Raw genomic sequence first — 27,352 nt, 5'->3', positions numbered from 1 at the left:
CTCTCTCTCTCTCTCTCTCTCTCACACATTCATTCTCTTTCATTCTCTCACTCAGTTGTGAATTTTCAATGTATTTCATTTTATTATCATTTTCTCTCCAGAACTACTCTGCCGAATAACATGCAAGGATCCTTCTTAGAGGTCTCCGAACCCAACGTGTCTCCAATGTTCCAATTATCCTCCCAGGGTAATGTAGATCTCATTAAGTTCTCAGCCAGTAGCCTTGAAAAGGGCGATTCTACCACACAGAACCAGCCTGGAGGTGCCAAAAACAGTGTCTTGGGCACTGATAGTGTTCAAGCTAGAGGGAATGAGATAAGCCAAAGAGGTCTTCAGAAGTGGGACCAAAGAAACAGTTTGGGTGACGATGGGAGAACAACAGGCTTGCATAACCATGGTCCCCGTGATAATAATCAGAGCCAACCAAAAGACGACCATGAAAAGTGGGAGTATAGTTTACAGAATGGCCACCAGGAGGCCAAAAGGAGCAGCCAGGAACCAATTGAGCAAGAAAGGGCCCAGTCAAATTCTGAAGTATTGGAAGATGGTGATACTGGTAGCAGGTAACTTAGGTTTTGAACATGGTTTCCTTACTTGACAGTTTAACCAGTGACTGAGTCTGTTACTGTACGTACATTGTGAGGCCCAGAAGCCACAGTTTGATGTTAGACTGGTCAGTAGTGACACATGCTAAGTATTCATGTAATATTTGTACCAGTATATTTTATTGCAATTGTTATCATGAAAACCTAAATCACTCCGGAAGAAAACACATTTTCAACTCATGTGATTCCTTGAGAAAAATGATGTTTACCTAATTATGTTGTTTTCAGATTAAGATTTATACAGAAAAATACTTTATTTGATGTTTTACTTATGTTTGCAGAAAAGTAGATCTTTCCCAAGTCCAAAATGTTGCAGACTTGTTGGGGAACCTGAACACTTCAGTGAGGTCTTCTCTAGGAATTCTGTCTCTGGATGCAATACCAGGTATATTTGCTCTACCAAATCTCTGATATTCAAGTACACTATTGATATTTTCATTTTCAAATTTAAAGGAAATCCACAGCCAAAAATGAGTCATTTATGACATTAATGTTGTCTTATAGAAAATTGAATATAGGATAATGAAATAATTTTTTTAAAAATGAGCTTGTTTTGTCCTTTGACATTGTACAGATTTTATTTTTGGTAAAACGTTTTGAAGTTTTTCACACAGATTTCTTCTAATTGATGGCTTACTATATCATTTCAGACTTTTCCTCTGGTATAATTCATATGGATGAGGAGTTTCCAGAGATGCTTCAATATCAGAATGATGATAATAGAGGTAAATTTATGTCATATACTTATCAGTTTTTTTATTGACTCAGTGTTAAAGTTCAAACAAATGTTCCAGTAGCAAGTTAAAAACCAAGAATTATGGGAGTATGAAAAGAGAATTAAAATAAACTCCGAGCCATAAAATATGTGAAGCTGTGGATATGCATAATGCAGCAAAGAAAGAAATGTGCTCACATATCATAGGGTTCGAGGTGGAGAATGTAAACTAAATTTTTCATTACTTATTAATTATTACCAGATTGGCCTGTCAAATGAAAATGTGATATACTTGTAAATATATTTTAGACCTCTTGTTTTATTCTTAACTTGGGCATTGTTGATGGGTTCAAATTTAAAGTTCTTTGAATTTTTGCTTTTAACTGAAATTTGTATACAGGAGCAGATGGGTCCTCACTTAAAGCAATCTCACCCATCTGTGAGGCATTAGTGCAGGCTAATTGAAATTTAATTGAATATGATTAGATGGAAATAAGGACAGGCAATAAAAGCTATTTTTGTTCAACTGAAGAACTTTACATTGTATTGGTATTTGGTAGAAATTTGCATGACAGAAAATCAATAGAACAAAAATTACTTAAATAAAAAAGTTAAAGTATTTCAAGTATTAAAAAAGAGTGAAAATTGTTTAAGGTTTCACCAAAAACCTTCAGCCATTACCCTTAGCATTGACATATAATGTTAAGTCTTGCATATCTTTCCTATTGTAGAGTCTTGGGGTAAAGTAGATGCCATGTTCCTGCGTGCCAGTCCGCGGCTCCCTGAGGGAGGTGACGGAGAGGAGGATGGACCAGAAAGCAGAGCCAGATTAAGCCAGATGTCGGACATCTTTACTGGGCAGGGTGAGATGAGACAACAGTATATAATAGGCAGCTTTAACAGACATGCTGAAACTGTCGGTCCGATTGGTCATGACCGACAAAATTTGTCTGGACCGGTAAAATATTGGACTGGAGTTTTAAGAACCACAACTTTGAATTTACAGCAATCATTCGACATACTTCACTAATAAAATTATACAAAACCCAAAGCGTTTTTCCCTTCCATTTTAAACCGATCACATTCACAAACAAAGTAAGCTACCTAATTGTAGTATACATCTCAAACGGATAGGGTGATTTTGGGTCCGGGAAAAATCCATTAGGTCCGGTGTACCATGAAAATCTGACTCCCCTAAAATGTGACTCCCCAGTCAGATTTTCATTATGAAAATGTGACTCCCCAGTCAGATTTTCATTATGAAAATCTGACTGCCCCTATGAAATTTTGACTCCCCCCCCAAAAAAAACATTCATAAATCTTATTTTATTTTGAGTATATGACTGTGATCCTGTAGCATGTAAAATGGTTGATACATTGGCACATTTTTTTGTAGTTTGCAGTGAAAATTTTTCATAAAAAAATGAGAAAATTAAAAATGTGCACATAATGAAAATCTGACTCCCCCATGAAAATTTGACTCCCTACAAAAAACATTTATTAATCTCTAATTAATATAGTATATGACTGCGATCCTGTAGCATGTAAAATGGTTGATACATTGGCACATTTTTTGTAGTTTGCAGTGAAAATTTTAATGAAAAAATGAGAAAATTAAAAATGTGCACATAATGAAAATCTGACTCCCCCATGAAAATATGACTCCCCCTCCACAAAACTTCATAAATCTTATTTTGAGTATATGACTGTGATCTTGTAGTATGGAAAATGGATGATACATTGGCACATTTTTTGTAGTTTGCAGTGAAAATTTTAATGAAAAAATAAGAAAATTGAAAATGTGCACATGGTTAAAAAATTGAGAGAAAAAAAGGAATAAAACACATGAAAATAAGAAAAATTAAGGATTTGTTTTCTAACACCAAATGGCATCAAACTTTTAAATAATGACAAAATATCCATCTCTATGCAAACTATGTGGAAAACAGTGGTATGTGACTGAATATAAAATAGGTCTTTTTCTCCATGGGAGTCCAAATCTCATGGGTGTAAAAATAAAGATTTTCATGATTTCTTTTTCATGCTTTCACTATTTTATCATCAAACCTTTAAATATTTCCAATATATTTTTCATAAAGTATCCTAAAAGAAAAGGTGTTGAAATGATCATCAAATATTAAATAACTTTTTCATAGGGGAGACAATAGGCGATTAAGTGGACATTTTTAATTTTCTTATTTTTTCATTAAAATTTTCACTGCAAACTACAAAAAATGTGCCAATGTATCAACTATTTTACTTACTACAAGATCACAGACATATACCCAAAATAAAATAAGATTTATAAAGTTTTATGATGGGGGAGTCAAATTTTCATGGGGGAGTCAGATTTTCATTTTGTGCACATTTTTAATTTTCTTTATTTTTCATTAAAATTTTCACCTTCAAACTACAAAAAATGTGCCAATGTATCCTCCATTTACATACTACAAGATCACAGACATATACCCAAAATAAAACAAGATTTATAAAGTTTTATGATGGGGGAGTCAAATTTTCACGGGGGAGTCAGATTTTCATTATGTGCACATTTTTATTTTTCTTATTTTTTCATTTGAATTTTCACTGCAAACTACAAAAAATGTGCCAACGTATCATCCGTTTTACATACTACAAGATCACAGTCAAATACTCAAATAATATAAGATGTATGAAGTTTTGTGGAGGGGGAGTCAAATTTTCATGCGGGGAGTCACATTTTCATTATGAAAATCTGACTGGGGAGTCACATTTTCATAATGAAAATCTGACTGGGGAGTCACATTTTCATGGGAGTCAGATTTTCATGTTACACCGGCAAATTTTTCATTATTGCTGGACCTAATGTCCGGCCATTTTGAAAAGTTTTCAGCATGTCTGCTTTAATACACGATAACACAGAATAGATTTGAAATTCACTGTCAGTTCCTGTAACAGGATATCAGAAAAAAAAAAGGATTCATGGCAATGAATAACATATTTTTGACATTTTATAGTCCTTTTGTTTATCTCAGCAGAATATCAGAAACCCTGTGATATAACTGAATCTGTTACACTTTAACTTAAAAGCAATTTTGATTTGAAGGTAGCATTAACACAGATTTGTTGCCAAGAATATTGTAACGTAAAAATTTTCATTGCAGTTGTGCCTCTTCCGCTGTTATTGGTATCTAATGTATTATCTATTGTGGTACCCAACTAGGTCTTTTAGGCACCAGGCATTGTATACTTAGTGTATTTACTGTTTTCTGTTTCAGCTACTTCCCAAGGCATCCCTGCAGATACCAGGCACAGAGGGAGTGGTATCGACACTCAGAGCAGTGGCAGTGAGATGGACACGGAGGATGAACTGCAGGCTGTGAGAGAGGTGAGACTACCTGTGCAGCTTGTCTTGGTTATGCTTTCTGACACTGCTGACATCTGTTGGACAATATTCTTTTGAAAGCTTTTAAGATGAAGGCAACAAGACCTTGTAGTAAACCTAAAGATTATTATATGAAATCAGAAAAATCAGGCATGCTGAAACTGTCGGTCCAATCGGTCATGACTGGCAAAATTTGTCTGGACCAGTAAATAATTGGACTTGGTCGGTCCAAAGGACAAAAGTTTTAAGAACCGCAATTTTGAATTTACAGTCATCATTCGACATACTTCACTAATTAAATTGTATAAAACCAAAAGCTTTTTTCCCTCCGTTTCAAACCTATCACATTCACAAACAAAGTAAGCTACCTAATCCTACTGGTAGTATCTGTCTCGAACGAATGGTGATTTTCGGTCCGACAAAAATCCATTCGGTCCGGCAAATTTTTCATTACTGCCGGTCCAAATGTCTGGCCATTCTGAAAAGTTTTCAGCATGTCTGGAAAAAGTAGTTTTAGTGAGTGGCTATTTCAGCACATATATTTTGTTACTCATTTTCCTTTCTCTTAAACATATTAGCCGTTTGTATCTCATGAAATAGAATGGAAAAGTAATATCACACTGTTTTTCAACTGAATTTATAAGAACCCAAGTCTAATGTTGTTTTTATACTTATTTCAGAGTGCTAAGAGGCATTTATATCAGAGAAAGCACCCTCATGGTGACGGTCAAGACAGTGGAAATGGGAGGTCGTCTAGGCCAGGTGAGTACTATTAACTTCTTTACCTGAATATCAGTCCTAGTTCTTTTATGTTTCTGCCCAGGTGTTAGGCTGGCAATCTTATGTGTTCTGATCTTTACATTTTTTTTTCACATATAAAACTAATGATAATTAGTTTTTTAAAAATAAAATAAATTTTTGGCCATTATGATGATTCAGACCTAACTGAATTGTTAAAATTATTTGATGATCTACTGATGCAAATTTATTTAACAAACTTACAAGTATAAAATATGAGAGACAACATTTCTTATTCATCAAGCGAGAGTTCTGTAGGTTGCTGATTAATCTGTACTCACATTTGTTGCAACAAAGACAAAGTCACAACCTAACAATGAGGACTTTTGCATGTCGTTTTTGATTCCGCCACACAGTAACATCAGTTATGGTCTCTTTTTCTCAGGGTTGGAAGGTGGTAGCACAGATGATGAAGTTGACACGGCAACCAGGATGGACACAAGGCAGGCGGCCGAGGGAGATGTGGTCACTTCCCCTGTCCCTGGGGATGGGGGCGGTGGAGGGGATGGCAGTAGCGGAAGGTCAGTTCAAGGTCAAACTTTTTTTTGTGGAAACAGAATTATGTCAGGGTTGCAGAATCTTGTAGCTTTTTAAATGTGTAGTTTTGTTTGTTGTTGATTGTGCCTAAAGATAGGGGGAAAATTAGTTGTGAAAAAAGAAAAATTCAAAGGCGAGAAGACATGGCAAACTTATTACCGAATTCAAGATATGTTAAAGAGAAAAACATAATAGTTTTTTGTCAGAAAACCAGGAGTTGAATTTAGAGATGTCTATATCTTATGAAGTTTAAGTCATATTTACATAGATTGTTGTTAAATTTATGAAGTGCAAATACAATATCATTACACTGAAGACATAAGATTTTTTCTGCTTTATACTGTCAAAAATTCAAGCCAGACGAAATGCAACAAAAAATTACTTTAATTTTTTTGTTATTGATGATATTAATGTTTCAAAAAGGTATAAGTACCTGTTTTCAAAATGAAATTAATAGAAATAAAGGACTCCTTCCTCTCATCAGTGAAATGGACACCCCACTATCTGGGTCCAGCCACTCAGCTGCTGCCTTGTCAGGGCAGGGTCAGACCACATCAGACTTCCTTCGAGGTCTTGGACTCTTCAACCAGCAGCGTAGGTCAAGGTCATTTGAGGAGGATGACCCCACGGCCCAGGCAAGGATTAGACCGATGGGCGATGATCTTTTGTCGGAAATCTCCCACCACCAACAGACTGTGAGGTTTCAGAGCCAGGATCAGGTGTGGATGATGTCTGATGCCTCCCATAACCAACACTCACAGGTGCAAAATGTTTATTCTTCTTCTTCCTCTTCTTCTTCTTATTATTATCAGCATCATCATCATAAGCATTTTGGGATAATAATTACATATTGTAAAAACTTGTAGCTATGGTGACAAATGCAGTGATAAGTGAGACTTCTATATAAAAATACAATTTTAAGTATTCTATGGTAAAAAAACTCTGATCTGATAGCTAGTAGTATTTATATTTTAAGGTTAACCTGTATTAATATATACGATATACATATTCTAGGATGAAGACATGAGTGAGGAGTCCAGGCTAGCATCCCAGTTTCTCCAGCCAGAGGGTGGGGGAGATGGGCGCTCCTCAGCCACCAGTATGCTCAGCCAGGGAACCACACTGCCCTTAGAACAGAGTTCCTTCCACCCTGCCGACCTTCTGCCGGGGGGTCTGAGGTCTGCTGCTAGTACCCTGACTCACAGCCAGGAGGCAGCACTGGAGCAGAGTTCGTTCCATCCTGCTGACTATCTGCCAGGACTAAGGTCTGGCGTGAGTACCTTGACGCACAACCAGGGAGAGGCGGGGCTTGATCAGAGTTCTTTTCATACTGGGGATGTGATTGCTGGGATGAGTGATGACAGTGACAGGCAACAGGTATGTGGCTTCAGCCCAGCATCTGTGCTCATGTTGGCATGTGAAATTTTGCTTCAAATACTAAAGATGGTGTAATAATGACAAAAGCTATTTTACATTACACACAGTAATATTTACAACAAATCACTTTAGCCACCAGGATATTACACAATTATATATGAACGCATTTTTTTTTGTCCAGTTTGATACTGTACTTCATAAATCATGCCAGTTAGCAAGTTACTCAAGGAGTGTCCTGATTAACAAACATTGTGTTTTACAGAGAGGTTCCTCTAGACAGAGTGACCTGAGTCGGCCCTCTCCTACCCAGCATCATTTCTACAATGAGGAGGGAGAAGGGCAACCAGCTGTCAGTCCACATGAATATAAACAGAAAGGGGAAATCCAACCGGGAGGTGCTAAAGGTATGAAAGCATTGAGTACTCTTGCAGTGTATATAACAGGTGTAGTCTACGCCATAAACTTATCAGCTTACTGGCCTAAAATCTACTGGCCTGAATCAGAATACACTGTGCCAAAAAAATTTCAATAATACTGGATTTTATTGGCCACAGTTGCAGGACCAGTTGGCTAACGTCACATACTGCAGGTGTATCTGAAAAGTAACTGAACTGCAGTCATAAACGTTTTAATTTCAAACAACAAGCTATGAGACTACTCTGAACAGAAGGGGTAACCTAACCGTAGCCTGTCGTTTGGAATTATGTGAGTGTAATGCACTATTTTACCCTTCTTTGCCACTCTTCTATGCCTATACAGCCCCCTGGTATATGCTCACTGCAGGTTGATATTTCACACAATGCATAAACAAATATTTACTCATAATTTATAATCAAACATGGGATAACTAGTTATATCTTCTTTTCAAAGGTAACAACCCTTCAGCAGGTGAAAATGTCTTTGAAGATGGAGATGAAACCATGGCTGACTCTGTTGTCCACATATCCTTCACGGAGGAGGAATTGAATGGTTTAGATGGGTTTGATGGCCTCATGGACAGTTTTGACGACGGGGAATTTTTCAGTGGAGGTGAACATCCTTCTCTTGTTTAGCGTGTTTTGTTTTTCCCCCAAGACAAACTTTTTCATCAGTTTGATAGTGAACTGTCTAAAAATTTTTCCTTTTTTCCTTTTCTTGTTTTGAACTATAAGTTTTGCATTGAATGCAAAGTAATTAGAAATATATACCTTACATGACAATTTTTAAATTTCAGATAATGCTCAAGCTATACTGGACGACGATGAAGCTGCCTTTGAAGAAGAACACAAGTTTGATGAGGTACAAGTCAGTACTATTTTCCTTCTTAATATTTTGCAAATATATCACAAAAGGTGAATTGTTTTTGATTAACAGGAGCTCTGTGGGGGTTTTGAAGAAGAAGACTTTTTGGTAATGAAAGTGAACAAAGTTTCTAATTTTATTTTGTGCTCAGCATATTAAAAAAATTTCTGGGCTTAGATTTAAAGAAACCAGATATAAGCCTCTTAATTTATTACTTGTATTTTTTTTTTCAATTTTCTTTCGTGACTCTTATGTCTTCCATAACAACCAATCTCATTCCTCCAGGTTGCAGATAATGTGGCAGATCATACCCCACATGTAGCAGACTCTTCCTGGATGCTGCCACACGGGGATGTAACTTTCTCCGCCATGGTGTCCCATGATGGCAGAGACAGGTCACATGATCAGTCACATGGCAAGGTGTCATTTGGTCAGTTTATAGGGACCAGAACAGAGGCACTGGGGACACTGGAGGGGGATGGCCTGGTGCCAAGAGTAAGTCTGAAGATATGCGATATGTATGATATATGAGAGAAGAGCATTACTTGTCCTTTTTATATATATTTTAACAGTAAGATTGTTCACGGTTCCAAGAGATTGCATTTATTAACATTGTTGTAAAAGTAGTCATTTCCTTTGTGAAAAGATTGAAACATAGCTGTTTCACATCTATTTTTGTTTCAAAGTGTCCTATATAGTTTTGCCAGTTGATAGTTAAAGATAAATAAACAGTAATTATCCATTTAAATGTTCACAAATAGTGTCTGTGTAAGAAGCTGCCCCTGAAGCAAGGGCCAGAGAAATAGATTACAGAGAGACAACCAACATAAAGGTGCATCTCCAGATGTTGAAAAAAGCTAAGGGCTTTACGCTTGCAATTGCTGACAGTGCAGTCACACCAAACACAATTTACAATATTTTCAGCCTGCAATGAATTCCATTGTGTTGCAGTCACACCTAACACAATACACAATCTTTTCAGCCCACATTTGGCACTGACTTTGTTACTCCTCCCAGTGACAGGAAGCCAGTGGCACTTCTTGCTGATATTGAGGAGAGGGACTCTGAGCAGGATGTGTCTATCAAAGAGAACAGGATTCCTCATCTAGGTATGTTTAAATTACCTGCCAGAAAGAAAAAGTTTGAATTCGTATGTATGATTTCTACGCTGAGAATGAACTAAATTTAACACTTGCCTGTTATCTTTAGGTCATTGGATGAATTTTTCTGGATGAATACTTAATTTTGATACATGTGAATGTTTTTATGTGAAGAGCATCCCTGAGATAGTTTACTTTCCTGAATTTTTATGTTCATATTATGAGGTTTTTTAGTATAAATGATGATTAAAATATACAGATCTAATAAAAGTTACAAACCCATTGTGACTATACATTTTACTTGACAATATTATTAATAAAAGTTTATAATAGTAAGTGTGTGGGTATGCATGTTGGTGTGTGTAAATATGTGAAGAAAGCTTGACTGTTTTGAAAGATATATTTTCTGCTGATAATCTGCCTGTTATTGTTTTAGACCTCAATGACAGCAGAGAGATGCTAGGAGCCACAGAGGGAATCCAGACTGCTTACTTCAAGCCAGCAGCAGCTAAAACCAATAAGTCTGTGACAGCAGAGGAAACCGATGGAGACCAGACTTTAACAGCCTCACCGAGTCCCCCAAGACTGCAGCAGCAGGGCCCCATTGCGGGAAGTCCCCTCACCAAGCTAGGGACCTATAGTAAATCTGGAGTGGACAGAACACTCACAGAATCCCTCTCCTCTTCTAAAGGACTGAGAGACAGCAACATTGTCGCAATGACTGAAAACAGACAGAGTCCTCTATGGAAGATGGAGAGGCTTACAGGAGAAAGGCTTCAGACGCAGACAACTGTGTTTGGGCAAGAAAAAAGTAGGGATGGACATAATGTTAGGATGGAAACATCCTCAAAACTTCCACAAGTATCAGATGGTGTGGGGTCTCCCAAGGGAGGAGGCACTCCAACAAGATCTGCTATACCTCGTCTGGTGCAGCAGAGCGGTGCTGCTAAGAAATCTGTGGGGGATACCACTAATTCAAGATCAAGAAATATGGGGCAAGCTGGTGGTAAAATTACCCCTGATCACCGTGATTCTTACCCAGTTAAACAAAAGGAGGAAAATAGCAGGGTATTAGCTGGGTCTTCCTCTCCTAGCAGAATTGATGATAAGCCTAAGACTTCAGTCAGTTGTACAAAGAAACCAGAGAAGAATTACAATTCTCATGCAGAACAGAGCATGAAAAATTATCATAATTATAGTGTTTCTAAGTCATCTGAGCCTGGCTCAAAAGTGACTCTTGTGCCTTCAGACAAAAGACCAACTAGTCCACGTAGGTATCAACAAGATGACCACAGAAAAATGGCTGGTAAATCACGAATTTTGGAAAAGGATAGTGTTATGTCGTCCTCAGAATCTGACAGCACAGGGAGAGAAGAAAGACAAAAGAAACAGTATAGTTCACCAAGAAGGCACAAGGTGGCATTAGAATCTCCCAGAGTCAAGAAAACCCAGTTTGCCATAGGCAGCAGCAGCAGTAGTGTCAACAGCACCGAGGAGCAGAACAATGGCTCGTCACCTGACACAGACAATGACAATGTTAGCACAGTCAGTGAAACAGATTCATTTCACGATAGCCAAAGTGATGCTGAGTCTGTCCATAGCATTTTAGAAGAGGTTTCAATGAGAGTTCAGCCAGGAGCAGGCATTCCAGATGAAACCACTTTTCTGGACCAGACAGGTGCAGTTAACATCAGTGCCATCAGTAAGTATATTGCCTCACTCTCAATGTCAGCCCCAATGGATGACATAGCAGAGAAAGTTCTTAAGCTTTCCCACAAACAGAGACAAGAAAAACCTAAGCCTCAGATGCGACAGACTGAATCACGGCCACCGCCTCCTGGTGTCAACAGAGACACAGCTCCCCCTGGTGTCCACAAAATGTCAAAAGGTCAGGCAGTAAAAATGGAAAGACAGACACCTCCTGTCAATGTTGTAGAATTTTCTAAACCTTCACAATCTTCTGTGAGAGACAGAAAAGGCACTCCTGTATCATCAGATGCCAGTTCTGTCTATTCCACATCCAGTACCTCAATGGGCTACTATAATGAAAGAGGGTCTAGGCCCCCGCCACCTGGGGACACCACTGGTCAGCATCATAATGTGCCTTCATCTTCCCAAGGTAGCAGCAGTGCTGGAACTCTTGTGTCAAAACCTTCTGTTGCCCCTACCAGGGAGGTCAGAACTCCACCTGTAGGTGTCACCTCTGAACAGGATGGCCCAGCAACAACCAGATCACTGCAGTTGGAGAGGCCCAGTCAGAGTAGAGGAACTACTTCGAAAAATACATCCTTATCAGAAAAATCTTTTCAGCATGATAACAAACAAAAAGGGCCTCTACCCGTCACTGGAAGGTCACCACCAGGGGTCAGTTTCAAGAGGTCATCACAAGAGGTTAGTGAGAGGTCACCACCAGGGTTCAGGAGTGGAAGGTCATTGGCAGAGACCAATGGTAGGTCACCACCTGGGATCAGCACTGGTCACCTGGGATCACCGACAGGGGTCAGCACTGGAAGGTCACCAACAGGGGTCAGCACTGGAGGGTCACCAACAGGGCTCAGCACCAGAGAGTCACCATTGTTAAGAACTTCCACAGATTACAGCAGCAATGAAAGAAAAACTTCACCAAAACCAGGTAGTTTAGAGACCTCATCATCTCCCAGTCTGTCTCCAAGGCAAGATCATGCAACATTTAAAGAAAACAATGTCATACATGGTGGCAGGAGAGAACCAAAAATTTCCAGTGAGACTTATGATACTTATACTATACCTTCGTCTGTTGTGAAGCAACTAGACTACAGGGAAAGAGAGCCCCCTAGTGGCATTTTCTCTGACACTGGTGACAAAGCACCTTTGATGTCTCAAGATTTTGCAGAGACCGCCTCACAAGCCACAAGTATATGGGGAAGTATAGAGGAATATGAGCGACGTGGAAAGGAATCTCCTCCCTACAACCAAACCAGGGATTCACATTCCACAGTCAGCACTTCTTCTGTCAACAGTAGTTTGGATAGGCAAAGGGAGGGAAGCTCAAGACACCCTCATGGTATGGCAGCCATCCCACTTCCAACTTCACAAGCATTTGGAACAGAGCATGGTAGAAGCGATTCCAGTTCTACTTCCAGTGTGTTAAGGTCCTCTACGGATCAGCAGTACAGATCTCACCCACAAGGGGGCAGCAGTGTACATTCCTGGCAACCACAGGCATCAGTAGATGCAAACAGACCTGCATTTACAATGAATTCACAAACTCCAGGTATTTCCCATATGAGAGAGACAACTTGGGGGTCAGAGAATCTCCAGTATACTGACAGTAGACAGGCCATGTCTATTCCAGCAGATTTCCGACCACAGGCAAGATCGGAACCCGTAGGAGTCAGCAGTATTCCCCCTGTGAGTGCCCTGTTTCAAGAAAATGCAGCCCAGACATTTGTGACACCAAGCAGTATGCATAATTTGTTTGCCACTACCACAGTGCCTAGTGGGTATCAAGTTCCCAGAGACAGGCAGGGTGAGGTTTAATTTTATTTTGATTTTAGTTTTGCTAATTTTGGAATAACTAATTTATTTTTTGAAACTTACATTTGGAAAGTGTTTGGTCAAAGGCTTGATTGCAGCCTACAAAGTGAATGCTTTTATGTGGCCCACACCAAATGACAGTAAAATTTGCAAATATGTTCAATTAATGACCCATCGTTTCAGAAGATTCTCAGAACCTGGTGGTCTGAAGAGCCAGCAGGCTTCAAAGTCATTGCCAAAGACTGTGTTTATATAAATTTTTTCTGATTCCAGCCCAGTCCTATCTGTCCAGTACATATGGCTACCAGCTGCCCCCTAGTATACATACCCCAGGGGAACTCCGCCTCCCCGGAGTCTGCTGTGTGGGACTCTCCTCAAGGACAGAGTTGACCCTCCACAACCCAACTGACCGCTGGGTCCAGTGTGGTCTGGAGCTGACCAGCATCACCGTGAATGGCCAAGTCTTGGACACCGTCCTTAACAACCCGTTTGTCTTCAAGAAACTGAAAGTGATTGTGGAGCCGAGGACTACGGAAAGGATTGCGCTGGTTTTTGCACCCAAGTACCCTGGAGTATATGTTGGTCAGTTGAATATTGTGACCAGTCCAGTTGTGAGTGACCAGCCACTTCAGACATCAGGCTTGCCCTCTATGGTGACCATACAGGCAATGGCTGAGGAACCCAATATACAGGTACTAACAGTAGAGTAATACAGATCTTAAATAGTTATATGGATACATATTGTGCTTGTGATGGATGTACATTTTTTGTAATTTACACAATTGCTAAGCAGGAGTGGATGTCACGATTGCCTGCTGATGTTTTTTCCAATTTAAATCAGAATCTTATAATAATTTCTCTTGGTGGTTTTATTATTGTAATGGGCATATTCCACACGTTTTCCACCTTAGGCAGTACCCAGACCTCCTTTTTGTAAGGCCATGATGCCATTGCTTCCTACTTCTTTCTTATGACCCCAAATCGTGTCTGAATGTACCTGCAGACAAGTGGTATATTTGTCTTTTGCTACTTCAAGGTGTTGAGCACTTAAAACACAGACATGATGGAGCTTTCATTTGTGTTTACCAGATTTTTCCTTGCATTAAAGTCTGTCTTTTTCTGTTGTTTATCAAGGCTTGATGTATTTCATCTCTAGGTGAAAACAGGCAGTGAATTTGGCCTGGACTTTGGTCAGTTGCCCTATGGCAGCCAGAAGTCTCTACCACTGACTGTTGTCAATAATGGAAAAGCTGCAGTCCCACTGAGGCTGGTCATTTCTACGGTAAGTGTGTTGGTGCATATACGTGTACATGCACTGTTGTTGCTGTTTTAGTATTATTATGATTATTATCAGAAGTGTAGTTTTAGTATAATAATAATAATAATGATGATGATAAAAATTTTAATAATAATAATAGTATTAATAATAGTAATAACAACCACAATAAAATAATAATAATTGCTATTATAACCACATTCCTTTTTTTGTTACAAGACATCTTTTTTCATGTTTCAGAACAAGTCTTCCTGGCACTGCTTCACTTTCGACAGTGAGCAGGCCTCCCCTGATGTATCTGTGATATCCCAAACCCACCGTCCAGTCACGCCTGCCCTGGCCAGGTCCATCATTAACTTGACCATCCCGGGGAGTGGGGAGCATGGTCACCCTACTGAGACACACGTCCCTCTGTTCTTTAGAGCACCCAAACAGAGTTTTGACAGAGGTCAGTATTTATTTATTTATTTATTTATTTATTTATTTATTTATTTAAATGAAGATATTTACAAAGTATTTAGAGTTGATGATGTCTAATATTAATTTTAGAACTGTATTTCGTAACATTTTAAAAATGTATTTCATAGATAAGTATTGTTTCTAAATGATTGTTTAATATTTTAGTCATGTTGTGTTCCTGTTATTGATAGTGTAAAACAGTTATTATTGTGAAAGGCATATTCCAAATGTTTTGTCATTAGAACATTAGAACATTGGCACACATCAGTTACACTTCAGTTTGTAGCTTTCATATTTCATATGTCATACCCTACATTGTAGACCATGTCCCAGAAACCCCTGAAGTGCTGACAGCCACAGTAGTGATAGAAGTGGACATGCCCAAGTCTGTAGCTGCAGTGCGGAGTGTGTCTGTGCGGGCCACAGTGGGCGTGGCCAGGCTACATGCCCCCAGAAGTCTTGATGTACGTATTTTAGTATTGTTTGCAAGGGTACAGTTGGCATTGTTTGATAAAGAGGAAATTTAGTCAAGGAAATGTTTAAAATCAAATTATTATTTCACATTTGAAAGTCTCGGGGCAGTCAAAAAGCTGATATATCAAGGACTCTGATATCAGCACCTTGCCTCTTTAAATTGAAATTAATTAATTTAATCAAAAATTATGGTAAAACAATGTAGAATAAATATATTTGCTTATTATTTTCTTAACACATCCAGAGTGTGGTCCTTCAAGCAGCTGTTGGCTGGTCCGACACCAAGCTCTTACCACTGCGCAATGCAGGCAACATAACACTAGATGTCACTCTGTCCATCCATGACTGGCCACAACTGTTTACTGTTTTCCCTACCAGACTACAGCTGGCTCCTGGGATGGGGGAGGACGTCGTGGTCAAATATAAGGCTGTTGACCAACAGCAGAGGACATATGAAAGGTGAGTGGTCAATTACTGAGTAGAAGGTACTCTTAGAACTTTTTTTTGCCATAGACTGCATTGTAGAAGATAAATACCATCTTTTGTTTGTTTGTCATTGATTTTTGCAGGGTTAAGTATGTATCTTATAACCTATTTTCATAGTCACCATTATATTGAAATCCCCCCCCCCCCCCCCCGTCCCCCCAACTTGGGCATACATACACACACAGAAACAATGCACTTGCAAAAGCTATAGCCCATGGCAGCCATAATGAAGCCTTTGGTATCCTTTCATTTCTCCTTTTAGAGTTGGTTTGCTAACTTTTCATTTCTAGTTGATGGGTTATTTCAGCAAAGGACTGCTATGAGAATCAAGTTTACAATTGTGCATATTTATTTTTTTATTTCACACTTTTTTTAGTGCTCTTCACATGTTAGTGGAACCAGATGGACCAGCTTATGAGACACCTTTGAGGGGTCTGACACAGTCCGTTACCTCCAGGCAAACAGTCAGTGCGCCTCCTTCAGACCATTTCTCTGCTCAGCCCATACAGCAAGGTTTTCAACAAACTGACACGGGCTTTAGCCGGGGACAGGATGGACATCTTCCTGCAGAAATGACCTACCCATCAAGAGAACAGATGAATAATCTGCAGACGACAGTTTTTCGACAGTCTGACACGGGACAGTCCAACATGGTACAGGATAGTATCCCAACAGAGAAAGTGCGTTCTAAGGCCAGCTCTGCCTCAGCAGGCCACCCTCCACAGACATTGCTATGTAATAAGCACTTTCTGTCCTGGGGTGGTGTCCCAGTGGGTCGGTCCCTGTAAGTTTGGACTTTTTGATCCTTCCCCAAATATATTATTGGACAACGACCAACCATATTAAATAAAACGTCAAGTGTCAAGTTATCATTTTATTAAATGAAATTATAGATATTTTTCTTTAAAAAGAGTGAAGACTCTGGCCAAAATTGTTGTCCAAAAGAAAGAAATTATAAAGAAGAACTTTATTTCAGTCATCAAAAAACCACCCTGTGCAATGCCAGTGATGAGATGATTAAGCTGAGACTTAGAATTAAAGGGTGCACTCCTGATTTCCAGGTGAGGATTAATTAATTTTTTAATTAATTAATTTATTTTTGTAATGACCCATCAATTTTAGACAGATTTAGGGAATTTTGTTTTTGGAATTATTTGTCCTCTTTAAACATTTTGCAATTTAAGTATGTATTAGCAGAGTGTACTTTATATTGTTTAGTTACAAGAAGTTGTTTATTCATGTCTGGACATCAGGCATAAAGTCCTTTTTACATAAGACTCTAGTTGATAAATGGTATTTAGTGTAGAGATCTTTACTAAATCTCTTTATCCTATGGGGGACAAACAGTCCATAGCATACCCCAATGTTCATAAAAACTGATGTACAGATCCTGCTCTTTTCCTACCTCTGCATATTCAATGTCCTCTCCCTCTCAGCTTAAAGTTGCTGGTGCATAGGCTATATAGTCATGTTTCATTGGAAATGATTTAACAGAATAATTATGAATAAGATAAAATGAAATAAAATCCCAATTCTCTTAAGGCAAAATTTTCCGAAGCAAATAAAAAAAAGCTTGACTTAAAGTTACAAAAGTATAAATCTTCAAATAACAAGCTAAAAGTTGTAGTTATAATCACTTCAAGAGGCACAAGGCTTAAAGTATGTAATAAATTATCGGCTTGTTTGGATTAAGGAAGTGGTTGCCAATAATTGTGTCGGGCAGATTTAATTAGTAAAAATTTACTGACTGATGTCTGGTGGAAACTCTGCCAAATCAAAAACTTCAAGGATATTTTTCCTAAGATGCTGAATACATGTTGATTACGCATGCAGAAAATGTGTTGATTGGGTATTGAGAAAAAAAGGGAGAAAAGCATCTGCTTGATTTTGAATTGAGAACCACTTTGATTACCTGTCTTCTAGGTGTGACACCTGTTTCCCGTCTTATAAGATCAACACAATTTCCTAATGAACTTATTTGACACTGTGGTAAAAATCAATTGACACTTGGTCCTTTAATTACCCCACCTGTCTGATGACGGCATTTTGGCTTAGTTGTTTTATAGCACTTATACTGTCTGGTGAACATGTGGTAGAAATCATAGCAGAGAAGGTGGCTTTCTTACTGAATGTTAAAATTTTCAAATTTTATAAGGGTTAAAAAATATTAATTATAATAGACTACAGTGCCCATTATATTTTTAAAATAAACAATTGCATATTTATAATTTAGGGAAAAACAACTCATTTTACTTGTTATGTTTTAGCTTACTTTTTTTTAGTGACTCCAACATTTTCTCACTGATTATAACACAATTTTCTGTATTTGTAAGGGTAAAAAAATATTTATAAAGTGGAGTACCAATTATATTTTCAAAAAAAAAAAAAATTAATATTGTGGAAAAAAACAACTCATTTACCAGTTTTTGCTTCACATTTAGTAGTAACTCCAACAAATTATGTGCCAAATTTCAGCTACAGGTGGGCAGCGGGGACAGTGAGAGGCGATGTGATGAGAGAGAACTAATTCTGAAACCAAAGGAGGAGTACCCTGTCAATGTGCTCTTCTGCCCTACCAGGGTGGCTGCCTTCAACACCAAGCTGGAGATTAGGCCACTGACTGGAAGGATTAAGTACCCTGTGAGGAAGGAGAGAGAGAGAGGGAGGGGGGAATTCAAATATGAATCTGTAGCACTGAGTGAAAAAGGAGAGAGAAAGAAAGAAAGAAAGAGAGAGTTGACCATATTCTATAGAAAATGCCAACTGTGTCATTCAGTGAAAATTTTATGAGAGACAAAGAGAGGTGTGCATTAAAAATGCTCTAAGTACCTATGTATATCTATAGTGGTGTGATAATAATAATGCACATGATTTTTTCAACTCCATAATTTCAGGTCCCATTGTATGGCTATGGTGGTGTGAGCAAGTTGGTACTCCATGGGGTAAAGCAGGGTCAGGGGAGTGCAGGGTCCTGGGCAAGCTTAGGAGACATGTCTGGCTGCTCTCACTGTGTAACACAGGTCCAGTTAAAAAACACAGGTGTCAGGGCCGCTTATGTGAAGGCACTTTGTTTCACAGGTAGATTATGTGAAAAATTTTTATTTAACAAAATGTCATATTTTGCATTATTGCTGAAAAATGTTTATCAAACTATTTTCTTATTAATATGGAGGTTTATAATTATAAAAAGTATGAAATAGTTCAAGGTGTACATATAGCAAACATCAAATCTGGCTGGGAATTCTAGTAAAATTAAAACTGGCCTATTTCTTTAAATAAAATTGATTCCCAACTTGTTGGAAACTTATGTGTTGAGTTGGAATTATATGTATATCAAAATATTCAAATGGATATTTGAGAAGGAGCTTTCGTGATTCAGTCGTGACTATCAGTTTCAATTCTTTGAAATAATGATTTCCTACTTTGCTTTAGTTGTGAGACAGTCTTGCACATGTTAATTCCAGATATAACCTGCAGACAGCAGCTTCCTGTCAACAAGATATCAGTGCAGCCTAATGAATGCATCATTTTCCCAGAAGAGGAAAAGGTGAGACAGCAAGTCTTATCAAATTAGTGTCACATACTGCTGACTCATTGGGTAGACAGAAAGTGCATCCAAAAAGCATTCTGAGAACACGCAATTCTACAAAGGCAGCTCTGTTTTCATTCTGTTTATATATTAAGGGACCACCTCCAATATCTTACTGGTTCTTAAGAGGCCCATTTCTGACCTGTCCTGCAAATTTTATCAAAATCAATCTATAATTTTTTTGAGTTAGTCTTTTCAATAACAAACCAATGAAGGCAAAAACATCACCCACTAATAGCCCAGCTTTGATATTTGTACGACCTTGGTTTGACCTTTTCAGACTGTTGTGATAGCTTTCCACCCCACGGAAAGAGAGAGAATTCTGTGCTCTGACAACCCTAGTTCTGTGGGGGCCATTGGTTTCTTCTACGGAGATGAAGTCAGCAGAAAGCTGTTCAGGTAAATACAAATAAAGGGTTAGAAGTTCCTGAAAGTTTGGGCATTAAGGAGCTTGAAAGATTAGAAGTTTAAGTAAAACCTCACTTCATTTATTTGAACCAAAGTGCTTTAAAATTCTACCATTTTTCCTCAGTTCATCCAAGCCTATTTTCACCTCTCTACAGGGTATGTTACTCAAGCTGCCAATCATTGGGTGTTACATTGTTAACCATTCTCAAATTGCTATTTATTATTATTATTGTTGTTGTTGTGATGATGATGATGCAATATTGAACATTATTTCCTCATTACCGTAGAGCTAGTAAAGGTCGCAGCAAGCAGCTGGCTGCAGAGAATCCTCTGTGTCAAGTCAACTTTGATGTGCAATATGATGGGCAAGATGACATCAATGAAGGTTGGATTTTACCCTTAATTTCATGGCATCTATAACATACTGAGAAAAATTAAATGTGCATTTACTTTAAGTGTTAATGTTGTTTTTGTCCAATAATTCACTTTTGTGCCTAGTTGGTGCAAACATTTGAGATTTTCACAATTTTCATTTAATCATGTGCAGTAAAAAAATTAAAATAAATGCAGCTGGTATTCTTTGACTACGGACAGCTTTGCCTCAATAGAACATGCTGCCACATAATGAGAATTTCAATGCATATGTTACATTTCTGATTATCAGATCTGGGAACAGCCACGGTTCCGAATGCTGCCGATCTCTTCTACTCCACCATGTCCAGAATTATGTTAACTCTGGTGGGCGAGCCAACGCCCAAAATGGTGGCCAGACCAGACTCCATTAGGGACAGCTTGATGCCTCTCATGGCTGATGAGTCTGTCGCTGATTCTACAGTTGCAAACCTGGAGTGAGCTTAAATATTTACTTATTGTTCACAAGAATGGGATTCTTCCACATTTTTGTTGATTTCCTTCTTTTTATATGTGAAGGGGAGATGATTAAGAAAGTTGTTGGATTAATTTCACACTCATGAAACTTAGGAAATAAATTAGAATAGAAAGAGAAAAAAAAAACAGCCCATGTCTTGATAAATGTTGTTATTGAGATGTAATATGCTACCTGCAGTGGACAGTGTGATAAGTGAAATATGGCACTTTCACCTTTTGGTTGCAATCATACATCAGTCTTTGAATTTTTTTTGAAAAATGAGTATGGAATTGATGCTAAGTATGTCATCTTTTTTATTGTGACAGTTTTTGTAAACACAAATTTCCACAATTTATGTTCTGATTTTTCTTCAGTATATCCTTCCCAGTGAAGGGCACCCCATTAGTCAGTCGCCAAAAACTAACTACAGATGTAAACACATGGGAAAACTGGTCCATCAACCCTCCTCAGCTTATCTTGGAAACCAGCAGAGACACTAGAGGGAGCCACATGAAGAGGGTCCAACTCATTAACTACTATGACAGACCTCTGAGGTATGGACTGTGGATAAATTTAATATCAGTCTGTTATTTGAAAGACTTCCATATGTTGTCTCTTTAGACTGTCTGCATATGGTGTATGAGAGCTATATGAAGTATGAAATCGAAATTTGTATTTCTTTTGAGACTTCATTAACAGAAAGATTTGCCTGTTGCCTGCCAAGCAGAGATTTAGATGTACTCCCTTTGACTATTCATCTGACTGTTATAATTCCTTATCTGACTGCACTGATTATACCCTTTCTTTTATTTAAAAAAAAAAGCACAGATATGTTTGTCATGAAATTTTTTCTCCTACTATGGATGATGGAAGTTATAATAAAAGCTGTTTTACTTGTAAGTGTATATGGTATGTTGTAGAACTACATTGATGATATTTAATTCTTATAAAATGCATCCATCAAACATTCCAAATTTACATGGAACATATTGTACTGTACCGTAAAACTTCCCTATTCCAGGTATGAACTAGCCTGGCCAGACCACTGTGTGAAGGTGACCCCACAGCAGGGGACTGTAGAACCAAGGTAGGGGGCAGCACAGGTCTGTTAGGATGAGGCCAGTTGCATTGTGGGAATGGTCACCTTAGTCCCATTGATTTAACTGGTCATTTTGAAGATTTTTAAAAAAGCATTTCGGACATATTCTTGGTTAAAAGTTTTCTTTAGTTTGTTTTGCTTCAAACTAAGATATTTGGTATGATAATTGTAAAACCAACCATTAACATTAAAACTGCTGCACTTCTCTGTGGACAGTGGCATATAAAAGAACCAAATGAATTGATAAATTTTGATGCCAGAAAAGCATCTTCAGGGTGATGCCAGTGATCATAAACTCTTTTAGATCATTTTTGATTATTTCTGTTGACAAACACCACAATTTGCAAGTTTCTTTTTATCATCCAGGACTTCAGTGTTGGTGTGCGTGAGTGCCAGCCCCACTCTGTATTCCAGAGGTATTCCCCTCCCATGGTCTGGTGCCGTCCACATCTCTTGTGATGATGGCAAGACACAGGTATGCCATATGTTCCACACACATACACATGTATTTTTACATAAATAGGCATAAACACTTATAGTATACACATGCATATTGTAATGATTGCAAAGCATATGTAATGTATTGTTGAATAAGAACAGAATGTGGTGAAATAGGCTTTTTTTGTCTCTTATGTAAAAATGGTAATAAAAAGTCAATTTTAGTCTCTTTAGGAATTACCAACAATAGAATCAGCAATGTTCAATCTGTATATGATGAGAAAGAAAACATTCCAATTGGTATCTTGTATAGGTGAATGACCAATTTGCTTGAACTTGAATCTGAATTGTGTGTTTTTATTTTTCGTGAAGCTTAGATTCGAAACATTGAAGTATAAAACAGTATCTGGCCTCCTTTGTAAAATGAATGTTTTATGTTATGCATTTGTTACCAGACTCTCAGAATACAGATCCGAGAAAGCCTGGAGTTACCTGGTCCCACAGAACATACTACTGAACAACATCCATTTCTGAAACCACCTGACATCCTGCCCCAGTCAGTAAGGATGATCTTCACACCACAACAGTCCTCAGCAGCAAATACTGGGCTGCAGCTGATTGGTCCAGCTATAAAAACAGTGACACCAATAGGAAGCTTGCCTGTGGCATCCTCATCAACGTCATCGCCACCACGAGTGACAGCTAGTCAGGTGGTCAATTTTCCGGACACTTGTGTTGGGAGAACTGCGGAGACGGAGCTGACATTGAGGAATACCAAAGACGAGTCTGTGACTTGGGTGTTGTCGTCATTGGCGCCTCCTTATATAAAGGTAAAAAAATTTATTCCCCTCCCAATCCCCTCTCCCTCCAATAAAACATAAATAAATAAATAAATAAATAAATAAATAAATAAATAAATAAATAAATAAATAAATAAATAACAAAAAGAAAAAAAATTTGAAAGAAAGATAATTCAAAAGAAAGAAAAAATGAAAATAAAGAAATTATACAAAGACTGACTTGTCAGACTCATGATTTCTAATTCATGTTTTAAAATTGTAAATTGACCTTTTCGGTTTCAATTTCCTCTGTTAAATGTGCAATTTTGGAAAGAAAGCGAAAGAGAATTAACCAGAAGTATTATGTTGTATATTTATTTATTTGTGGAGTTGGACCTAGATATGTCACTGTAATTATGGTATCATTCCGATATTTATCAGGGTGTGTCTGGAAGCGTTGAAATCCTCCGTGTGAAATATGCAGTGTTCAAGTTAATGAAGAAGTCGGGTGTATTGGAGGCACAACAACAGGCAGTGGTGAGTAATTATTAAGATCTTGAAGAAGTATGAAATGTTTATGATAATAAACAAGTTTGTTGAAAAAAGGCTGTTTCTTATAGCTTTTGTAGGGATGGTAAAAAAAATTCAGTCATGTAATTGTATTTTTTTCTGCAAGGAATGAAATTATGTAGTACTCTTTCCTTGATGTTTTGCTATTGGTGTCATACTCATTTAAAGAATTCTCATCAAACATTTCCAGATTCCCATTCAGTTTTCACCCCGTGAGGCAGGCCAGTATTCTCAGCACTGGGAAGTTCACACCAAGCCCCACTCTAGTCTCTCCACAGCTGCAGGTTTACAGAGTCTCAGGGTGCAAATGTTTGGAGAGGTATGTGCTTTAGGATTTGTACTCACAGACCTTTATTATTTATGTGCTTTAAAAATATTGTTTTTTTGGCTATCTTATGTTTCCAAAAGAGAAAAACTGGCAAAGTTTTTTATTTATTATTTATTTAATTTTTTTTTTTTTTTTTTGCTATTTTTAATTTACAAAAGAGAAAAAAAAAATCTAAAAAGGCTAAGATGAAATTCCATGTCATGTCTTGTATTTTTAAAATTACATTGCCTTTTTGGTCTGCTTGTTAAAGTTTAAGTTTTGAAATATAAAGTTTTTTAGCGAATGTTTTTCCTGCAACATGCATTCAGTGATTAAAGTTCAGTTTTTTAAGAAATGAGATCCAACCAAAAATTGTTCTCAGTTACCACAATTTAAGTTAATTTTTCACATGGTGTTATTTATAAATTCAAGCAGGAAAACTACTAGACACGTAATGACAAGCCAGCTTAGTGATCATGACAACTCTTATACGCACTTTTGCACACAAATTGCAAAGAATCAGATGGGGGTATTTTTATGTGGTAATTTTAATTCCAGGGCACTCCAGCCTCCTCTGCAGGATCAGAAGAGAAAGAAAACCGTCCATTGGTGAACAACAGTGATAAACCAATTTCCATGTAGGTAATCCATGATCCACCCAGTGTAACTTCATATTGGCCAAATTTTTTTCTGATGTGACAGGCATGTTCAGAGCAGTACATCATTATTTATTTATTATATTTATTTTTGATATGTAGATAAAAGTGGTGAATTGAAAATATTTGTTCTTAGGTAATGGCCAGTTGCTATTTAAATGACTTTAGTCTTTAGAAATAACAGCTTATTTCTTGGATTCTGTGAAACGTTGATTAATTAGAAAATAAATTACTTTTATATCAGTTCAGGATTGTCATATTTATTCATTATGTTTTGATAAGGAGGACCGTAGAGGACTCCACCCTTCCTTGCCCGCCAGAGGAGGCAGTGGCCACTCTAACGCTGAAGTCTGATCACCTGACCTTCCCAGCAACCACCGCCGGCAGCTGTGCCATACAGAAAGCTCGGGTGAAGAATGGTACCACCTCCAACCACACAGTAAGAACATTGAAAATACAAAGAGAAATAAATGAAGGAGAAAAAGTAGCCTAATTGCTAACTCTGTCTACTATCAGCAAATTTCCAACTTTTGGGAAATGTTGGTGTTTACAACAGTAATGAGATATTTCCGACTATCGGCAGACTTTCTGACTGTTTGGGAGCCAAAATGACTCAGCCCTGCTTTAGATCAATATGTTAACAAGGTTATTGATATAGATATTGCTCTAAAGTATTAGTCTTAGTATAACAGGGTACCTCATCACTAAAGTTACCCTGACAAACATAATTAAAGTTAGCTGGTATTTCACACAGATAAGCCAGTGATGGTTTGGGTGTTAAAGTCATCATCAGGCAACCAGATTGCTAAACTCCTTACATAACTGTTTCTAGTAACGCCAATCTCACTCTCTACCTTCCATATTGTCTTTTGTTCCACTCGCAGCCAACATAATGTTAAACTGCCCAATATATGTCTGGTTACCCTGTGAAGTCAAACTGATCTCATTCTACTGGCCTCAGCTATGATTAGAGATGGGATGGTGGATGGGTTAACAGAGAGATTAGATTAGCTTCCTTTGGTAATAATTTATTGTATTGGGGTCCCAGATCACTAAATACAAATTATACTCACACGAGGCTTTTCCTGATGAATTATTATTAATTGGCCTTCCCAGATAGGGTATTACAAAATAGGCTGACCCTGTTTGAGGTGCAATGCTAGTTAAGATGTTAATAATTATTTTTGAAAAAATCTGGTTGAATGGATGCAGCTGAGCATATAGAGGTTTAAAGTGATCATCCATTGGGAGTTCATTCCCTTGAATTTACTCATGAAATTATTTGGTTGTCTGATGATGTCATTTTAATCTTAAGCAGGTGTGGTTTATTTCCTCGTCCATGCTCATAAAAATGAAATGGATGCACAAATTTTGTTGCCAAGAAGTTTGCATGAATACCTGAAAGAAAAAAAATGGCAAAAGCCTTACTTGTACCTCATGGTCAGTTGCTGTGATGCAGATGGTTTTAAAATACAACAGCTGATGTATGATGCATAAAGGGAAATGGGTGCTCTTGATTTCAAACAACTTTTCATTACATTTAATGCCAGTTTTATGACAAAAGTTTGTCAAATATATAGGTAGCAATAAAACTCCTTTCAACAGTTTTTGATGAGGCTGCATAAAACAGTTTTAAGCACCTTGAAAATGACTCACTTTTTTCCCCTCTGTCTCTTTGATAAAATTTACGATGCCTGCATTTCACTGTTGGGTAGCTCCAGTGATGAAGCCTTTTTATTTGTTTGTGTTTATATAAATTGATATCCCAGAGAGTCGGCATCAAATTTGTCTGTAGATGTCTGATTATAAGGGTAGTGATTAATTCAGGACCAGATATCTCTGAGTTTGTCATTTGATTCTGGGTTAAGGAGTACATAAGCTTACTGTTTCTTAATAAGAGCAGCAGTTCATGCGGGCGATTTTTAAAGAAATGATTACTTTGTTTTTATGACTCTGTGAATGCCCTTGTTAATGGTCTTGCATTGAGCAATGTCATAAAGAGTCTTTTGAAGCAGTTTAAATTGTCTAGGATCTGTTTCACTTATTTTTTTTATTTTGATAAGTTTCATTTGACTTGGCTGGGCTACATGAAGCAATAATACTACTCGTGACAAATAGAATTGCTCATAGTGAAGAGTTTGCCACATAGCAGGGTAACCCCCCCAGTTGTCTTTTGGGCTGCCTGTTTCAATTTTGGACATTCATATAATCAGGTTTATATTATTGGAGCAAATGATTCCTAGAAAACCTGTCTTAGTTGTAGGAAAATAATTAATTTGGACTCCTTATTACAAAACTCTGGCTAAACCCTCGCCTCATAGTGCAAAATACAAAAATTGGTCTATATTCAAATCTCGCTTTAAGTTTTCAATCACTGATTACTATTTGTTGTTGTAGTGATGACATTGAAATTAATTGATTGTTGTTGACTATTTTCAGGTAGAGGTTATACCCCCTCAGCCTCCATTCCATGTGAAGCATCATAATTTAAAAGCCAAGTAAGTACAAGTCACCACTGTTACCACTGTTACCAGGTCTGCTACTCATTAACAGTATTTTCATTCTACTTGGATTAACTTAGACTTGTCGTTTATTTGGTCATCTGCATTTCGCACCAAATACTAGACAGGTTGAAGTCCATGTCTGAACA

General features: G+C 37.7%; 1 protein-coding gene across 3 annotated transcripts in view; it reads left to right on the top strand.

The window, feature by feature from the left end:
- Nucleotides 1-27,352, top strand: part of LOC106163630 (uncharacterized) — a 32,419-nt gene that overhangs the window by 1,137 nt on the left and 3,930 nt on the right. Inside the window, exons 3-39 of one of the 3 annotated variants that reach the window (XM_087010431.1) lie at nucleotides 102-563; nucleotides 887-990; nucleotides 1,256-1,330; nucleotides 2,052-2,183; nucleotides 4,578-4,687; nucleotides 5,365-5,446; nucleotides 5,868-6,003; nucleotides 6,504-6,780; nucleotides 7,034-7,396; nucleotides 7,659-7,800; nucleotides 8,267-8,425; nucleotides 8,610-8,674; nucleotides 8,963-9,172; nucleotides 9,660-9,786; nucleotides 10,214-13,285; nucleotides 13,567-13,985; nucleotides 14,450-14,575; nucleotides 14,810-15,017; nucleotides 15,350-15,492; nucleotides 15,747-15,961; nucleotides 16,365-16,772; nucleotides 16,965-17,049; nucleotides 18,464-18,628; nucleotides 18,883-19,066; nucleotides 19,453-19,535; nucleotides 19,858-19,976; nucleotides 20,273-20,370; nucleotides 20,650-20,833; nucleotides 21,228-21,407; nucleotides 21,875-21,940; nucleotides 22,319-22,427; nucleotides 22,846-23,220; nucleotides 23,611-23,706; nucleotides 23,930-24,058; nucleotides 24,605-24,684; nucleotides 24,985-25,141; nucleotides 27,142-27,200. In XM_087010431.1, coding sequence (XP_086866557.1) covers nucleotides 102-563; nucleotides 887-990; nucleotides 1,256-1,330; nucleotides 2,052-2,183; nucleotides 4,578-4,687; nucleotides 5,365-5,446; nucleotides 5,868-6,003; nucleotides 6,504-6,780; nucleotides 7,034-7,396; nucleotides 7,659-7,800; nucleotides 8,267-8,425; nucleotides 8,610-8,674; nucleotides 8,963-9,172; nucleotides 9,660-9,786; nucleotides 10,214-13,285; nucleotides 13,567-13,985; nucleotides 14,450-14,575; nucleotides 14,810-15,017; nucleotides 15,350-15,492; nucleotides 15,747-15,961; nucleotides 16,365-16,772; nucleotides 16,965-17,049; nucleotides 18,464-18,628; nucleotides 18,883-19,066; nucleotides 19,453-19,535; nucleotides 19,858-19,976; nucleotides 20,273-20,370; nucleotides 20,650-20,833; nucleotides 21,228-21,407; nucleotides 21,875-21,940; nucleotides 22,319-22,427; nucleotides 22,846-23,220; nucleotides 23,611-23,706; nucleotides 23,930-24,058; nucleotides 24,605-24,684; nucleotides 24,985-25,141; nucleotides 27,142-27,200 — 9,204 coding nt within the window. Of the gene's footprint in view, nucleotides 1-101; nucleotides 564-886; nucleotides 991-1,255; nucleotides 1,331-2,051; nucleotides 2,184-4,577; nucleotides 4,688-5,364; nucleotides 5,447-5,867; nucleotides 6,004-6,503; nucleotides 6,781-7,033; nucleotides 7,397-7,658; nucleotides 7,801-8,266; nucleotides 8,426-8,609; nucleotides 8,681-8,962; nucleotides 9,173-9,659; nucleotides 9,787-10,213; nucleotides 13,286-13,566; nucleotides 13,986-14,449; nucleotides 14,576-14,809; nucleotides 15,018-15,349; nucleotides 15,493-15,746; nucleotides 15,962-16,364; nucleotides 16,773-16,964; nucleotides 17,050-18,463; nucleotides 18,629-18,882; nucleotides 19,067-19,452; nucleotides 19,536-19,857; nucleotides 19,977-20,272; nucleotides 20,371-20,649; nucleotides 20,834-21,227; nucleotides 21,408-21,874; nucleotides 21,941-22,318; nucleotides 22,428-22,845; nucleotides 23,221-23,610; nucleotides 23,707-23,929; nucleotides 24,059-24,604; nucleotides 24,685-24,984; nucleotides 25,142-27,141; nucleotides 27,201-27,352 lie in introns of all 3 variants that reach the window. The other 2 variants (XM_087010430.1, XM_087010428.1) reach the window with 2 other exon arrangements.

This window comes from Lingula anatina, chromosome 4 (genome assembly GCF_051362555.1).
Source record: "Lingula anatina isolate TDL-2025a chromosome 4, LinAna3.0, whole genome shotgun sequence".
Classification (NCBI taxonomy): Eukaryota; Metazoa; Brachiopoda; class Lingulata; order Lingulida; family Lingulidae; genus Lingula; species Lingula anatina.
This window is presented reverse-complemented; position numbering and strand designations above follow the sequence as displayed.